Genomic DNA, 18,768 nt, shown 5'->3' with positions numbered 1-18,768 from the left:
TTCTAATCAACATAAAATAATTTTTGATTATAGTCTAAAATAAGACATTTTGTTTTCTTCCAAATGGATATTCGGTTGTGTTAGCACCTAATCTTTTACAACTTTGCTCTCCTTTATTCTAAATCATCTTCATAAAAGTTTCATTTATTTTATTGGCCTTTCTCTGACTTTCTCTGCTTTTGTTTTATTATTTTCTTTCTGATATTACTTTTGTGTTCCTAAATCATTTATTTTTATTTTCAACATATTCATTCCTTACCCTAAAATTTTATTTTGTTGTGTTTAAAAAAGGTTAGTTGTTTCTTTTTGTTAAAAACACATTGTGTGGGGCTCCTGGGGGGCTCAGGCAGTTAAGCCTCGACTCTTGATCTCGGCTTAGGGTTGTGATCCCAGGGTCCTGGGATGGAGCCACATGTGACTCCCTCCTCAGTGGGGAGTATGTGTCTCCCGCTCCCTCTGCCCCTCCCCTCTGCTCACACTCTCGCTCTCTCCTTCTCTCTGTCTCTCAAATAAATTAAAAAACCTTTGGAAAACACACACACACACTGAGTTTTACTTTTTCTTTTAACCGTAGCTTAATACCATAGATTTTCACGCAAAGCACTTTTTTCCTTGGTATTAATGTTAAGATTTTTATCTCTTTGACTCGGGGATTACTGAAAAGTGTTTTTCTCTTAGTTTCAAGGCACTTAAGAATCTTCTGATTACATTTTATATTTCTTTTTAATCCATATTATAAATAGATGAAGTAAAATTATCTGTTTTGTTGTTGTTAATATTACAGCTGATAGTTCAGAGGAGCACATATTCTGGGATCAGAATGCCTAGCTACCACTTTCTGTGTGACCTTGGGCAGATTACATAACCTACCTGTATTTCAGTTTATTCATCCATATAATGGAGGTCTAGCTCATAGGGTAGTTTTGAGAATCAAATGAATTGATCTATCCCTCTAACATTTTAAATTTAGAATTAATAGACATTGTTTATTTTAAAATATAATTAAATCTATATTTCTCTGATTCTTGATGTCACTAATGAAAGATTATCTACAGATTTTTCCTTATTTTAAATGAACAGTTTATCTTAAAATGTGTTTTGGTGTTACACACTTGAAGACTCAAGATGATTTTAATCTCTAATTCTTAAAATTTCATTCAGTTCCAAACTCATCCTTTAATTTGTTCCTCATCTACGTTGTTTTCAGTAGAGTATCCCTGAAATCTGTAAAAATTACATTACCTCTTTAACTTGCTTTAATTGCTGATGAACTCCCACCCCTTCTTTTGCAATTCTTGGTCATTTCAACAAGTTTGTGGGATGAAGCCATGGGGTGGTGGGGGGCAGTTAGAAATCTGTGCTAAAACTCTACATCCTTTTAAGACTTTTGAATCCCTAATCTTTTCATTATACCTTCTCTTCATTTTTCAGTTGAGAAACGGTTGTATCACTCAAATTGTAAATACGAAAGTCTTCCAACTCTACCGTACAGAATTTTTCATGTCATTTCATACCACTGTAACAGTTACGGAATTTGGGACAGGTAATGATCGCACTTTATGGGCAACCTGGGGATATACACAGCTTACTGGGGAGAAGTTTATCGAGTTATCAATACTCACCAAATAGAGATCATTCATTGTTAAACATAGTCAAGTGGAGTATGGCTGTCAATAGGTCAACTTGAAGGTTGCTTTTGAAAAAGACTTTCCTCATAATATGTAAAATAAACTAATTATGTAAATGCCAAGTGTTTGTAACTGCTTCTGTGCCTGCATCAATCAGAACAAGGATCCTTCTTCTGAAGTAGTAGAGCTAAGCTCATAAATTATGGATCTCTCTTTAACTTTGTGTCAATCAGTTGATAACCAATTGCCAGGGTTTAATCTTTGATTTAATACAAGAGATCACAATATCTAGAATGTCACATCTAGCTCCATGCTTACTGATGAGAAGTTTATTGGAACAGGACCACATTTGTTTACTTTGCTCAAGAGCTACAATTATAAGGTTGAATAGCTGTGCGCCTTGTGGTGCACAAGCTTAGAATAGTAACTATGAGATCCTCTTCACAGAAGAAGTTTGTCTGGGCGCCTGGGTGGCTCAGTTGGGTAAGTGACTGCCTTCGGCTCAGGTCATGATCCTGGAGTCCCTGGATCAAGTCCCGCATCGGGCTCCCTGCTCGGCAGGGAGTCTGCTTCTCCCTCTGACCCTCCCAACCCTCCCCCCTCTCATGTGTGCTCTCTCTCTCAATCTCTCTCTCTCAAATAAATAAATAAAATCTTTAAAAAAAAAAAAAGTTTGTCAACCTCTAATTTGATACAAATGGAGACATTTGCAAGTGTAAAACATTAATGAGACATTTACAAGACTGCACATAGTAAGTGCTCAATAAGTAACTGTTACAAGAATGGAAAAGAAAAAAAGTAAGTGAAATTAAATTTGGGGTGGAGAAAACCAGATTCAATTACTAATTATTTCTTGTTACTTAAAAATTATTGGGATAATATTATATTAAAGTGCTTTATATAAATGTACTTGATCAATTGTGTCATGGCATTCATTATGGATGTTTGTCACATTCATATGGTAACTTAGCTAGATGTGTTTACCTCTGCTTATCACATGCTTTGCTGATACCACAGTGCATTTCCATTTACTTTGCTTTCAGATATTTTTCTTATCTGGCAAAAGTCTAAAAGCATAGTTATCTGGTAGGCTAAGGAAAGGTATAAAGGAAGTGGAAGCCTTATTCTAGAGATGTCTATGAAATTCTGTGTCATAAAAGGAGTTATTAGCCAGAACTGAGTAGAATGGTCAGAGGAAGGAAATTAAAAGCATTTTCTCCTGCTTCTGATTCAAATACTTTCATATTAATTACATTGTTCAGTTTGACGTATATTATAACCACATAGATATGGAGTATTCTGGAGCATGCTCCAAAGCATCCACACCTCCCTTTCAATGTAGAACAAGAATGTAATTCTGTGTACCAGAAGTTTGTGCATGTCCTCTAAGCTGTTTTTTCTTTTGAGGGTCTTGATCAAACAATGCATTCTCCCTTATACTATTTTTCATTTCTTTCAGGTGTGCAGATCAGTGAAAGAGCTTCTACTTTTATCACTCAATTGCTTGGCAGTGTGAGCTTTGAGAACATGGATCCTTTCTATAGAAGAGGAATTTCTTATTTTGGAACTGTAGGTCTGACTTAAAAATACATGTTCTCGTTTCATTTTCTGGGATCATGGATTGCCCTTTGAAAATTTCTGGACACGTTTTTCCTACTTTCGTAACACATTTGTAGCCTTACTGCATCTGATAGATGAGAAAAATTCCCAGGGGGAAAGCAATAGATAAAAGTATAGCTGTTTCCATTTTATGTATCTATTTAATAGCACGTTTTTCTGTCTATAGGAATTTCATAAAATTACAAATAAATAATCACACTTAGGAATAGAAAAATTCCTTCTCTGTAGAAATGTGATGTTTTGAGTTTTAAAACTTAATGCTATTTTTTTTCTTTTGTGCACAGCTTAAATTTTCTGGTCCTGATAATGTACCGATGGTGAACAAGTTATTGCAATTGGAGCTGAATAACAGAATTATAGGAAACTACACCACAGATGAGAATGGGGAAGCTCCGTTCTCTATTGACACTTCAGATATATTTGATCAAGAGTTCAACCTGAAAGTAAGACATCAAAGAGTAGACGAGATCCCACAAAGTATTTGAGTGTTAGGGTTTTGAACATAAGGAATCTCTTAAAAGATCATTTTATTAATAATATATTTTAGGGGAACCTGGGTGGTCCAGTCAGTTAAGCATCTGACTCTTGGTTTTGGCTGAGGTCATGATCTCAGGGTCGTGAGATGGAGCCCCCTTTGGGCTCCACGCTCAATGCGAAGTCTGTTAGATACTCTGTCCCTCTACCTCTGCCCCTCCCCACTCTCTAAAAATAAATAAGTCTTTAAAAAAAAGAATATCTCTTAACAAGGTTTTAAAATTTGGAGTATTTTATATGTTTATTTGTTCATTAAATAATACATGAGAATATTTATTCAAGAGGTTGAGATAATGGCCTGGTACAATTGTTATAAAGTCTCTACCAGCCAATATTTTCCTCTGAGAAACTAGAGATAGTTCATGAAGATAATTTCGCCTTTTTTTCCCTTTTGATCATTTGATGCATAGATAGGGGAGATACTATGATGTCTATTTTTCTGCTTCTTAAATAGAGTTTTGGAGTTAAACACTTTGTCCATGTACAAATATAGCTGAAAGACACAGGGGGCTATTCTCTGACTTCAATTACAAAGTGAAAATAAATTAGCATAGGCCTAATAAAATATACATACAATTATGGTCATGTTTTGTATACAAAAAAGAGGGAAGTGTTATTATTTTACTTCCAGTAACTTGATATTTGAAACATCAGCCACAAGCTAAGATTCCTCTCTACTTTGAAGTGATAAGAAACCTTCCATTCTGGAATAATCCCTGTCTTTAAGGGTCTTTATAGCTCTAAGATCCTTTGTTTTCCTTTTCTTATCAGGCCACATATATTCGACCTATGAACTGCTATCCTTCCGGCTGGCTAACACCTGAGTATGTGGACGCTTATTTCTCAATTTCACGCTTTTACTCCCGAACCAATAGCTTCCTGAAGATTGTTCCTGAGCCAAAGCAGCTTAGATGCAATCAACAGAAGATTGTTACCGTGCATTACTCCCTAAATGGGGAAGCATATAGGGATGATTCAAATATCAACTTCTTTTATTTGGTAAGCCTCAGTTGATGGATCCTTGGGTCTTGTCTAATTGTCTGCTTAGCACAGTGCAGCTTGGAAGGGGTATGTCAATCATGCCATGGTATCTGAGTGAGCCAACCTTCTCACTTTGCTGGGAATACTATTGGATCTATTAAGAACAAACAGAAACTAGTAAATGAACACATAAACATAAGCAAACAGATACATAAAAAAGATCCAAGGCAATTTCAATTTCCCTAAGGTTGAAAAACTTACTATTCAGAGTCTACTATTTTAAGCATTCTATTATAACTCATATCAAGGATTCATGACCCTTCAGGAGAGTACAACATTAGGCAAATACCAGAGAGTAAGGTGCAAGGCTCATTTTGATAAGCAGTAAAAGGAATTCGCTCTTTTGGTTCTGTCCCCATATTTATCCATTCTGTCCTTATAAGGCAGGTGAAAAGCTAGACTTTTCTGCCCTATGGATGTCTCCATCTTACAAATAAGGAAACAGTGGTGAAGAAGTGAAATGACTTGTCTTCCTCGAAGCCGGACCGTCAAAGTAACTCAGAACTTTGTATACCCCCTTGCACAGTACACTGCGTATTATTCACCAAGTTTCTAGCACATAATAGGCTTTCAGTTAATCATAGTTTCTGTGTTCTTTTCCAAATTGTGTAGAGTCTACTTTTTATACTTGTTCTTAGAAGCTACCTCTCTTTGGAATAGAATTCTCATTAGACCATTCATATCCATTTTTAATATCTGTGAAATAGTATGATGTTACACATTTTGTTTTCTTTGTTCTGCACAGGTGATGGTGAAAGCAGCTATCTTCCTCAGCGGGCAGAAGGAAATCAGAAACAAAGGCATACATAATGCATTCATTTTTTACTATGGACTCTGCCTTCATTTTTTTTTCCTTTTAAGGAAATGTTATAGGGATAGAGTCAGGAGGTTAGGAAGAGCACTTAATGTTAATGGTCGGTGGCTACAAAGCAGTAGTATGGCCCAGGATATCCTTCCAACTATTTCAAAGAAAGATTTCTCCTTGTTTCTATTATTGCCAGGTTATCAAGCGCATTATAGAAAAGTGATGTCCAAGACCCAAATATTGTCAATGCCTAAATGATGCAGTCTTTTTTATTTGTGTACATAGTTCCCATTATTTAATTGATTTGCCTTTAAAATAAAGCCCAATTTGCTCTTCCTTTCCGTAAGCCATTCTCTTTTAGCTAAGTGTAGCCAGTGAGCCAGGAAACTTCGGGCACTGTATCCGTTAACGCCATCTCCTATTTACACAGCCTGGAATGGCAGCTTCTCATTCCCGATGAACATTAGTGCTGATCTGGCTCCCGTGGCTGTCATGCTGGTCTACACCCTTCACCCCAGCGGGGAAATTGTGGCTGACAGTGCCAGATTCCAGGTTGACAAGTGCTTTAAAAACAAGGTGACGCTTCTGTTTCTTGCCTGTCTTGCGAGAGCAGGGAGCAGTTTTCTCCCTGTTGTCGTCTAACGTAATTACTATCACCTTTACATGGTGATCTCAGAGTAAATGTTGGTATAACTAAATTATTAGGGATGAGGGAATCACCAAGCAGAATGAGTAACTTTTGGTAGCAGTGCCAATCCTGAGATGATAGAAGGATGGTGAAGATGTCCTTGTAGGGACAGTTAAGGGTGAGAACAGGCAGGAGAAACAAAGGTACAGAAATCTATAAACAGGGCGCCTGGGTGGCTCAGATGGTTAAGCATCTGCCTTTGGCTCAGGTCATGATCCTGGGGTCCTGGGATCGAGTCCTGCATCGAGCTCTCTGCTCCTTGGGGACCCTGTTTCTCCCTCTGCCTCTCTCTCTCTGTCTCTCATGAATAAATAAATAAAATCTTTTAAAAAAATTTAAAAAAAAAGAAATCTATAAACATTTATTTGGAAAAGATGGTGTTTATTCAAATTATTTTGAATGTATTCAAATATATTTATTCAACTTATTTTTAAAATTATCTTACTCTCCTTTTCTTCCTCCACTTTAGGTTAGCATAAAGTTCTCTAAGGAGCAGGGGCTACCCGGCTCCAACACCAGTCTCTACCTGCAAGCAGCCCCTGACTCATTCTGTGCGCTCCGGGCTGTGGATAAAAGTGTTCTTCTGCTGAAATCAGAACACAAGCTGTCAGCTGAAAGTGTAAGCTCTCTGATTTCCTCATTTTCATCCAGATTCCTTCCCTTCAGCTTATGTTTTGTGTTTGTTTGTTTTGTTTTTTTAAAGATTTTTTTTAATTTATTTGAGAGTGAGAGCACGAGAGCAGGGTGAGGGACAGAGGGGGAAGCAGGCTCCCTGCTGAGCAAGGAGCCCCATGTGGGGCTCCATCCCGGGACCCTGGGATCATGACCTGAGCTGAAGGCAGACACTTAATGACTGAGCCACCCGGGCGCCCTCAGCTGATGTTTTTATTTGAGATGAAACATGTTGAGAATATCAAATATTTTCTTCCTTTGTTCCTTCATGGGTTACATACTTCATTTTTCTTGAAACCTAGAGTTAAATCTCTGAGTTGAAGGATATGTTTGGATACAGTATCTAAAGTTGTTATCTGTTAACAGAGCTTATATTTTCATAAGCATTTCCAGACCAGCAATTCTTGAGTTTGACAGCAAAACTGTTTTCATTAATAACTGTTGGATATTTTCCCTTTATTTTTTTTTTTAAAGATTTTATTTATTTATTTGAGAGAGAGAGACACAGTGAGAGAGGGAACATAAGCAGGGGGAGTGGGAGAGGGAGAAGCAGGCCTCCCGCAGAGCAGGGAGCCCGATGCGGGGCTCGATCCCAGGACCCTGGGATCATGACCTGAGCCGAAGGCAGACGCCTAACGACTGAGCCACCCAGGCGCCCCTTTCCCTTTATTTTTTAGCACAAGAACATATAAATATGGAGATGTATGATCCTAAATTTTTTCTTATTAAAATTATACCTATTGCTTTAATCCATTCGAGCTGCTACAACAAAACACCCCAAATTAGGCAGCTTATAAACAACAAAAATATTTCTCACAGTTCTGGAGGTTGAAATTCTGAGCTCAGGGAGCCAGCATGGTAGGGTGAGGTCCCTCTTCTGGTTTGTGGACTTCTTGTATTCTCACGTGGTGGAAAGGACATCTTTTATAAGGGCATGAATCTCATTCTCTACTTGCTCCACCCTCATGACCCAATCAACTCCCAAAACCTCTACCTCCTAATTCCATCACATTGGGCATTAGGATTTCAACACATATATTTTGGGAAGACACATTCAGACCACAGCACCTGTGTAGTGTAGAAAATGTGCAAAATACACAAAGACATAAAGAAGGAAATCCTCAAAATCATTCATTATCTTAACACTGAAACATATTTTTTTATTTCACAAAATGGACTCTTATTGTACAGAAATGAACATTTGTGATGCAATTTTTAAATCTCTTTTCTGAAGGCATATATATGTTACAAATGAGATCTCCCTGAAAAATGAAATTTTGTTTTCTGCTTTTAACATTCTATAGTACAGCTAGTTTTAAATATAAACTGTAAATATTAATTAATAACAATATGCTAATAATGATTAACCATGACATAAACTGTATATTTTTTCCCGTTGTAAAAGTTAAATACATATAAATTTCTTATTGGTGCTAAGAAGCTTCTAACTGATTTCCGAGTCAGAAAAGTATCAACAAATAAAGGATAAACTTATCTATAAATGTGGAAAATATATATGCACTTTTTTCCTAAAAGTTTCATGGAGTCAGAGTAAATAGTTTCTCCTCATTCTTCCTACAACTGGTGGTAGCAAGGTCTTAGAAAAACTACCTGAGGAAAAACCATTAAGGGTCCTCCAATAGAAAATTTTAGAAGCGCTTCACCAGACCTGAAGATTCAAGTGAATCTGAATATGATATCAGAGCCAAAAGAGGCAGTTGCCCTTGTTTATTATCTATAACCATATTAACAGTGTAAATCAAGCAATGTTATATAAATGAGTGTATTCCAATTCATATTATTTAAGTTTGTAGTACTTTTAATATTACGTTACATAAGTTTAATTTTTAGTTTTAAATAATTTTAAAGATTTTATTTATTTTATTTCAGAGAGAAAGAGAGAGAGAGCTGGGGGGCGGGGGGAGAAGGGGCAGAGGGAGAGGGAGAGAGAATCTCAAAGAGACTGCCCTGAGCGGAGCCCGACACAGGGCTGGTTCTCACAACCCTGGGATCATAACCTGAGCGGAAACTTAGAGTCAGAAACTTAACCAACTGAGCCATGCAATTGTCCCCCTTCTTTTAAAAGATTTTATTTATTGATTTTATTTTGAGGAGGGGCAGAGGGAGAGGATAGAATCTCAAGCAGACTCCTTGCTGACCATGGAGCCCTAAATAATTTTTTAAAATGTAAGAATTTTAGAGAACTCTCATGTACTCTTTACCCACATTCACCAGTTTTTAGCATTTTGCCACATTTATTTTCTCTTTCTTATTCTGTCTCCCCCCCACCACACACACACATGCCTCACATATATGTACATAGCATTTCCATTTTTATTTCTAAACCATTTGAGGTGGGTTGAATACTTCATGCTATTCCTTAATATATCAGTGTTCATTTCCAAAGAGCAAGGATATTCTCCTGCATAATTACAATATAGTTATCAAATTTAGGATATTAAACATTGATTCAATACTTTGGATCTAATCTGCCAGCTATGTTCAAGTTTCATCAGATGTCCTCTTTACCACATATTTTTTCCTAATTTAGTGCAAGATCCAAGACAGGATCACATACTGCATTCGGTGCTCATGTTTCTTTAGTTTCGTTTAACCTAGAACACAATCTTTCTTTGTCCCTTGTGAAATTGATATTTTTGGAGAACATAAGCCAAGTATTTGTGTTTGTTTGTTTGGGTTTGTTGTTGTTGTTGTTTTGGGTTTTTGGGGGGGGGTTGGGTTTTTTGTTTTGTTTTGTTTTTTTAGAGAGAGAGTACAAGCAGGAGTGTGGGGCAGAAGGAGAGAGAGAATCTGAAGCAAGCTCCACATCCAGCATGGAGCCTGACACAGGGCTCCATCTCATGACCCTGAGATCATGACGTGAGCCGAAATCAAGAGTCGGACTTTTAACAGACTAAGCCACCCGAGCGCCTCCCAAGTAGTTTTTTGATAAAATGTCCCTCATTTTAAGTTTGTCTGGTATTTCTCATGATTGGGTCAAGATTATGGATCTCTGGCCAGAATACCACATACATGATACTGTGTATTTCTCAAGGTACACAAGATCCATCTGCCCATCATTGGTGATGGTAATTTTGATCACCTGATAAAGGTGTTTCCATATATCTCCATGCGCTATTTTCTTCCTTAAACTAATAAGCAATTTGTGCTTATTAAGACTATTTGTACACCCTGCTCCTCATCAAAATTTCCTTAGAGTTAGCATCCATTGATACTTTTTGCCTAAACCAATATTGGTATGATAGTGGAAACATGATTTTCTAATTTTCCCTCTTCCTCTTATGGATGCAAGCATTTTTATTTCTCAAAGATTTATAATTTAGAATTCATAATTCGTCACTATCCTTAATTATTTTTATGTTAAATTGTCTTAAATTTTCCAGTGGGAGCATCTTCATGTTCTTGTGATATGTCCAGATCATGTTTTTAGCACTCATCGATTTTCTGACACCATATGTTCTAGGCCCATCTTCTACTTCCTTTGTGCTAGCCTTGAAAATAACTATTTTTCCAGGGATCTTTAATTCCATAGACAATGGAATAGCATTTATTTAATTCTCTCTTTTTAAAATTTAATGTCTATCCAGTTAATACATTATCTTTGCTGATTTGTGATACTACCTTTTTCATATACTATTTTTCTATTGGTTATTATGTTTATTTCCAGAATTTATATTCTGTTCCATTGGTCTGTCTACTGATGTGTCAGCACCACACTGTTTTAATTATGGAAGCTTCGTAGTGTGCATTAATTTTGGGTAGGAATCAACTCCTCATCCTCATCTCTCAGCTCTTCTGTTTTAGGGTTTCCTTAGCTATTTTTCCATGCTTGATTTTTCCATGGCAATTTTATTTTTGACTCGTCTAACTCAAGAAAAGGTTTATGATAATTTTTATTGTGATTGCATGGAATTTATAAATCAAATTAACTACATCTTATTGGTGAGATGTCATATCAAGAGCAAGGAATATCTTTTCATTTGTTCAAGAATACTTTTGATGTCGGGCGCCTGGGTGGCTCAGACGGTTAAGCGTCTGCCTTCGGCTCAGGTCATGATCCCGGAGTCCTGGGATCGAGTCCCGCATCGGGCTCCCTGCTCCTTGGGAGCCTGCTTCTCCCTCTGCTTCTCTCTCTCTCTCTCTGTCTCTCATGAATAAATAAATAAAATCTTTAAAAAAAAAAAAAAAAGAATACTTTTGATGTCTTCCATGAACTTTAATTTTAAATAACTCTATATATAGTTTCTTGTTAAGCTTATTCATGAGCATGTTAACTCTTTTGTTGCTATTGTAAATGAGGCTTTCTCTTCTCTTATACATTCTAACTTATTATTTGGGCACATGGGAGGTATTTTTCGCATAGTAATCTTATATTTTGCTAACTTGCTGAATTCCTTTATTGATTTGGTTAGTTTTATCAAAGGCTCTCTAGGCTTTATAGGTATACTGCCATATTACCAGCAAATAGAGATAGTTTTCTTTCCTTTTTTCCCCGTGCATCTATTTTTTTTTTTAAATTTTTGCCTAATGGCAGTACAATGTTAAATTGCAGGAGGAATAGCATCCTTGCCTTGTTCTGGACCTTAGCCGAAATAACTGGTAGGCTATCCTGTGCCTGGTGCTTTTGCACATGGTAGTTTCTTAATAACTTTCTCTATTTCTTTTATAAAAATTGGTCTGCTTAAGCTTTGTCTCTCTACTGGTGTCAGTTTTGGCAATTTTGTTTTCCTAAAAAATTAAACCTTTTATTATAGGTTTTCAAATTTATGTGTCCTGAAAAGTGCAAAGGAATCTCATGATACTTAAAAACTATGTGCTCTGTATCAATAGCTACATCCTCCTTTTCCTTAATTTTTTCCTCCTTATGTGTAACTTTTATTTTGTATATTTTTACCTTCTTCCTTTTTTCTCCGTATTAATTTGCTCGTGGTTTATCTATTTTGTTGATTTTTTCAAATTCAGATTTTGGTTGATTAATTTGATGTAATGGGGTTTTTTGGGGTATTGTACTACATTAATTTTTGCTTTTATCCTTATTACTTCTTTACTGTTGCTCTTTTTGTTGGTGCTATTTTTAGCTTTTTTATTTAGTATTTACATAATTTTCATTTAAGTTTAAGGTTTAAGTGTTAAGGCCTATGAATTTTTCTCTGATCTCTACTTTTAAAGTATCCCTTAGATTCTGATCTGTAGCAGTTAACATCATCATTTTTCAGAAATTCTATAATATTTGTACTCAGCCTTTCACTGAAAACTTACTTAGTGGAACATTCTATAATTTATATGTAGACAGGCCTCCCTATTTGGGGATTTTTTAAATTTCAAGTTATATTGCCTCATGATCAGTAATCTTTCTATTTTATGGAGACCACTGATATTTTTTTGTGTGCCCAAATATATGAACAGATTCTGAGAATGCTTCACTTGAGTTCAGAAGATGTAGTCTCTTTTATCAGTTTGTTTTATATCCGTAAGATCTGACTTTTTTCCAAGTTTTTATTTAAATTCCAGCTAGTTAACATATAGTGCAATATTAGTTTCAAGTATACGATATAGTGATTCAACACCTCCGTACAACACCCAGTGCTTAATCACAAGCGCACTCCTTAATCCCCATGGTTATTTAACCCATCCCCCACCCACCTCCTCCTGGTAACCATCAGTTTGTTCTCTACAGTTAAGAGTTTGTTTCTTGGTGTGTCTCTCACTCTCTCTTTTTCCCTTCTTAAATTCCACGTATGAGTGAAATCATATGGTATGTCTTTCTCTGACGTAGTATAATACTCTCTAGCTCCATCCACATCATTGCAAATGGCAAGATTCTGTTTTTATTTTTTTATACACTTGAGCTGTCTTGTACTGAGAGTAGTGTGTTAAACTACCCTATTAAGAGTGTTTCTGTCTGCTCCTCCTTGCATCTTCTGTTGTTTCTGCTTTGTGTAAGTGGTTGCTGTATTATCTGGGGCACAGATATTCATAACTCTTATACCTTTATTACACAATGGAGGGGTTGCCCTGGAAAGTGCTCTTCTCTATCTTATTTGATGCCTTTTGGTCCTAATTCTACTTTTTCTGATATCAAGATAATTATAACCCCTGTTTCTTATTAATTTCACTTACCTGGCCTTTAGTTTTAATATTTTGAAATATTGTATCTTATGGGTTTTTTTCTACATAGTATAGTGCTGGATTTTGCTTTTTTTAAAAAGCCATTTTTAAGGAAAATTAAGTCCACTCACTTGTATGGATATGATTGATATGTTAGATAGCAACTCTATCATAATGTTTTTGTTATCATTACTGTGCATTATTCAAATTTACTTTATTTCTTTAGCTTTTTGAGTTTTTCTTTGCTATGTTTTCAAATTTCTTCTTGTATTGAGCTGAGGTTTAATTTTTATTTTAGTGATTGTCTTTGTATTTTTATCTTTTTTAATACTCTAATCTCACTTTTTTCTTGCCTCATAATTAAATCTAGCCATTTTTAAGTAGTATCCTTTGACTCCTTCCTGTTACCTACACCACAGTCCATAATTTTATTGTATTTTTCCCTTTTCTCTCATTTTAAATTTGAATCTTTACTTCTTTGTCAAAACATACTACACTTACATTCTACTTTTCTCTCCATATCCACAAAGTTCTGCCCACTTCCTCAGTCACCTTTTGGTTGTATAAAGCTTTTTTATACTAGACTCCTCAGAAGGTCATATGGGTATAGAATTCCCTGATTTTCGCATATTCACAATTGTTTCACTAAAGCTTTTTTGTGGGAAGGACAAGTTATCTATATCTTAAATCCTTGTTTCCCCTTTCTTTAAGTTTCTTGAAAATTATATTCCACTATTGCCTTACTTTGAATATTGCTTTCAAGAATTCTGACATGTTTAAATCATTTGCCCTTAAAAAGTATTCCTGAAGGCCTTGAGGCTTTTTTATTTTTTAATACTTAAAGTCTAATAGCTTTAGTAAAACTATTTTAGTAAAATCTCTCAGAATCTATTGTTTAGGAGAAGTTTTACCAGGTATTCAGTAGACCCATGCATTGTGTAAATTCATCTTTTATTTCCAGAATTTGTCTTGGATTATAATTTTAAATACCGGTTTTTCCATTTTTCTCCCTCTAGAAAAACTCTATAAATATATTGGATCTTCTTTGCTGGCTTTCCAGTTCAACTACTTTGCCTATGACTCATTTTAATTTATTTTTCTCTCATTTTTATTCTTTTTTTCTTTATTTTTATGTTGCTTTTTAAAGTTTTCTTTCAATCTGTTTTTTCTTGAGCTCCTTATAGAGTTTATTTCTGATATTATTCTGACTCTTTCTGACTTTAATAAATTATCATTTTATTTCTTCCTAGGTTTTCTTCATTTCCATTCTTCCATCCTTTCTTTATTGAATTTCTAATTCATGGTGCTTTTTTAATACCCCAAATGAATGTTTAAGATTATTTGATTTATATGAAGTGTTCTGGGATGGCTTTTCTGTTTATTTATTTATATATTCAGTTAGTTAGTTACTTTAGCAGGTAAGTTGCATTAGCTAAAACGTTCCGATTTGCGTTTTCTATTTTATCTTATACTGGTTTTGTATGGTATTAATTTTCTCCAGTTCTTAATATTTTTGTGGACAGTGTTCCTGGGTAGAGTGCCTTTTCCTGTTATTTTAATGAAATGCAATTTCTTTTTTAAAAAAAATGTTGTTAACGATGGAAATAGGAGTGGAGATGGGCATATTTTTATTTCCCTTTCCAAGGAGCATCACACTTGTTCTAATAATCTGACTATTTCCCATCAGCCATGCTTTTGGGAGCTGCCACTTCCAGGCCCACTCATTTCAACCCCCTTCCTTGTATCATATATTGAATCTAAGAACTATGACTCATATTTTGATACTGAATGTAGTACTTTCTTTATCTGGAGTTGATTTGGTGTGTATTTCCTCTCATTTCTCCATCCAGTCTCTTCTTTGTCCTACTCTCTTAAGCATTCCCTCTCCAACTTTCCATACCCTCAGATTTTCAGCAGCAGTACAGAGCTGTGTTGGAATTTGGTGTTTATTTCTTTACTAACAAGTAATTTGAAGGTTGTGGTATTATCTATATCCCAGTAATGTTAAAGACACAGTCAGGCATATTATTATTTCTCTTTGATTTTATATTTGCTTTGGAAGGATATGTAAGAAGATTAAAATCAGACAGCTACCAGACAGCTGGGGGTTCTAGCATTATAATTGCAATGGATCATGTGTAAATTAGGCCTTAGAATACGCCATAGATCTTCAGGCATCTCTTGCCTACATGCTATCCTAAGTCCTGAACCAAAGCTGAAAAAGTTTATGAACATGACATTGACCATCTCAAACAAAACTGAAGATACCCTCTTCTGAAAGGATGAATTAACTCAAAAGTGTTAGATTAAATATCATGGCTATGCTCTTTTTTTTTTCCTTCAAATTTTTACTTAAATTCTAGTTAGTTAACATAGAATGCAATGTTTGTTTCAGGGGTAGAATTCAGTGATTCATCATTTACATACAACACCCAGTGTTCAACAGGACAAGTGCCCTGCTTAATACCCATCACCCATCTAACCCATCACCCACCCACCTCCCTCCAACTCTCAGTTTGTTCTCTATCTTTAAGAGTCTCTTATGATTTGCCTCCCTCTCTCTCTTTTCCCCCCTCCCATATGTTCATCTGTTTCATTTCTTAAATTCCACATAAGAGTGAAATCATATGGTATTTGTCTTTCTCTGACTTATTTCACTTAGCATAATACCCTCTAGATCCATCCACACCTTTGTGAATGGCAAGATTTCATTCTTTTTGATGGCTGAGTAATATTCCATTGCATATATATACCACATCTTCTTTATACATTCAGCAGTTAGTTTGGCTATTGTTGATAATGCTGCTATAAATATCGGGGTGCATGTACCCCTTTGAATCTGTATTTTTGTATCCTTTGGGTAAATACCTATAGTAGTGCAATTGCTGGATCATAGGGTGGTTCTATTTTCAACTTTTTGAGGAAACTCTATATTGTTTTTCAGAGTGGCTGAACCGGTTTGCATTCCCACCAACAGTGCAAGAAGGTTCCCCTTTCTCCACATCCTCACCAACATCTATTGTTTCCTGTGTTGTTAATTTTAGCCATTCTGACAGGTGTGAGGTGGTATCTCATCATGGTCTGATTAGTATTTTCCTGATTATAAGTACTGTTGAGCATCTTTTCATGTGTTTGTTAGCCATCTGGATGCCTTCTTTGGAAAAATGGCTATTCATGTCTTCTATGTGATGGCTATGCTCTTAAAGAAAAGAACAAATTATAATGGCACAAAACTTGCCAATTTTGTAAAAATAAAAGGAATGCTTAAAATCATTGGGAACCGTGTGATTTTTCTCATAGGTGTACAACCTGCTTCCAAATATAGAACTATATGGTTATTTCCATCATGGGCTCAACCTTGATGATGGCAAGCTTGACCCTTGCATTCCTCAAAGGGATATGTTTTACAATGGTTTGTATTACATACCTGTAAGCAACTATGGGGATGGAGACATCTATGATATTCTCAGGGTAAGATCATTTAAGATTTTAAAAATTATTTCATCTCAATTTTAACTTTAGTATTCATACTGCATACCCATGTTTTATTAACTGTATACTTTACTTCCTATTCTTGGAGATTGGTGTCCATAATTTGTTTAAAGATCACTCAGAAATTGTCTCATAAAAAGGAGATATTAATTTTTGTTGATTTTTCTCTCTTTTTTAACAATAAACAAGTGGCAGTGAAGTTATAAAAACCTCATGTTTGAAGTAATGAGACAGTTTTCAACTTAACTGCAATAAATGTTATGCAGAAATCATCAAATCAAGGGGCTAAAATATAGTCCAGGCTCCATCTAAACTTAGGCTATCAATTAGATATGCTGAGGCCTCCACAAAAGGATTTTTTATAATTGAGGTCAGAGGTATAGAAGAGAAGGGGCATATAATTAGACAGACTTTAGCTTAAGTCCCAACTCTCCAAAAGACTGACTGTTTTGTGTGTGTGTGTGTTTGGTGTTAATTAGGGTGATGATAGTGCTTATCTCATAAGTATTTTTCCCTTTGAATTAAGTGGGGAATGATTTAAAATACTTAGCCAAATCCTAGCACATAAATGCTAGATAAATCATAGTGCTTATTATTTTTGTTCCAGATTAAAGACTCTCCATACATCAAATAGAGGTGACTTGACTTCTAAAATCCCAGACCCTTGCTAGCAGAGGAAACCTGTATATATCATCTACTTATGATTATAATATAGTTGATAGGCCTTTTGGGGTCTTACATAAAAGAAATGCACAACTTTCTTTTCCTGTTTGTTTCTTTGAAGGCTATGGGTCTGAAAGTCTTTACCAATCTTCATTACCGGAAACCAGAAGTATGTTCAATGGAGCGGAGGCTGCGAGTCCCTAGGCCATTGTATCTAGCCTCAGAAGAATATGCACCAGTGTACAGTTATGCCCCATCTAGAACTGCATGTGGGTAATCTAGAATTTTGTGTCTGAGAGACGGCTAAAAGAATTCATGGAATTGGGTGTATTTGGGATAAAACTATAAAAATTGGGACTTAGGTGTGAATTGTACCATGTTTTTGGCTACATCTAGAAATCTTGCAAGTGAATAAAGCAGGATAAGGCAGACCAGAAATGGCTTTTGCTTTGGTTTGATTTTGTTAAAGGGAAAGATTAGCTTCAGCTATGAAAGGAAATTTTTTTTTTATTGGGTAGAACACAATATCAGAAGAGCATAGGAAGGAGGCAATGTGTAGGGATGAGGGATGTGGGAGGACAGTCATTATAAGTGAGTGTGATACGGGAGAATGAGGTGTCCTGATGGGGCCCTTATACCTTTATTATGTATAAACCATAATACACAGAGTTCAAGGCAAAAGGTATTTTAACTCCCAGATAGCCAAAAAGCTGGTATCAGAGAAGCATGTTCAAATATTAGTCCATTTTCTATTGGAAAGGCTATAAGCACAAAAATCAGCCACAGTCTTAGACGAATGAGGTAACTAGGGCAGATTTTCAAAACAGAAATTTAGTCAGAGAAGCAAAATGAAACAAGATCAGCAAAACAGAACTGAAATCAAAGCTGAATTCCAGGTCTGAAAATACTTGAATAGCACTCTTAAATCCTTCTACGTAACATTGAATTAGTCCATTAATTGAAGTGGGTCTGATCCAGAAACGACTTGAGAAAAATGAAAGGCCTGACAACTTTATACAAAGGTGGACTTGGTGAGTAGTCAAGAGGCCCTATAAAGTCGAGTTTGAAACCACTTTGGAGTCCTAGTCAAGAGGTTGAAGCTCCCCACTCCCCACCTTTCTGCTACTTGATGACACCATATTCAGTAAGCTTTATCAGAAACATTTCAACTTTTTAGTATCTTTCAATAAAATATAATGAAACCCAAAGTCATTCATTTTCATCTCTTCTTTCTTCAGTTATGCATTTGTTAATTCACTCAACAAACATTTATTGAGGCCAGGCACAGAGTCACACATTGTAAATGCAGTGGCTTAATCTCTACTGTCCTAGAACTTTTAGTCTAACAGGGAAGCATTACAGTGAGACAGGTAATTCCAAAGCCTTGGGAGAGTGCATTACATGGAAAGAATATGAATAGAAGATATAAATTCCTCAAAGGCTTATTATATCCCCCTGAAGGAAAGAGCATTTATACCAAGACCTGAAAGATGAAC

The 18,768-nt window shown here is 35.7% G+C and overlaps 1 protein-coding gene across 1 annotated transcript in view; it reads left to right on the top strand.

Moving 5' to 3' along the window:
- Positions 1 to 18,768, top strand: part of LOC102745240 (ovostatin homolog 2-like) — a 41,411-nt gene that overhangs the window by 3,332 nt on the left and 19,311 nt on the right. Inside the window, 9 exon segments of the mRNA XM_081819448.1 lie at positions 1,432 to 1,543; positions 3,088 to 3,197; positions 3,533 to 3,691; positions 4,554 to 4,791; positions 6,000 to 6,034; positions 6,037 to 6,204; positions 6,786 to 6,935; positions 16,418 to 16,588; positions 17,394 to 17,541. Of these exon segments, the coding sequence (XP_081675574.1) occupies positions 1,432 to 1,543; positions 3,088 to 3,197; positions 3,533 to 3,691; positions 4,554 to 4,791; positions 6,000 to 6,034; positions 6,037 to 6,204; positions 6,786 to 6,935; positions 16,418 to 16,588; positions 17,394 to 17,541 (1,291 nt within the window).

This window comes from Leptonychotes weddellii, chromosome 5 (assembly GCF_054177405.1).
Source record: "Leptonychotes weddellii isolate Sample4059 chromosome 5, ASM5417740v2, whole genome shotgun sequence".
Classification (NCBI taxonomy): Eukaryota; Metazoa; Chordata; class Mammalia; order Carnivora; family Phocidae; genus Leptonychotes; species Leptonychotes weddellii.
Note: the sequence above shows the minus strand (reverse complement) of the source record. Positions and strands in the feature narration are given on the sequence as shown.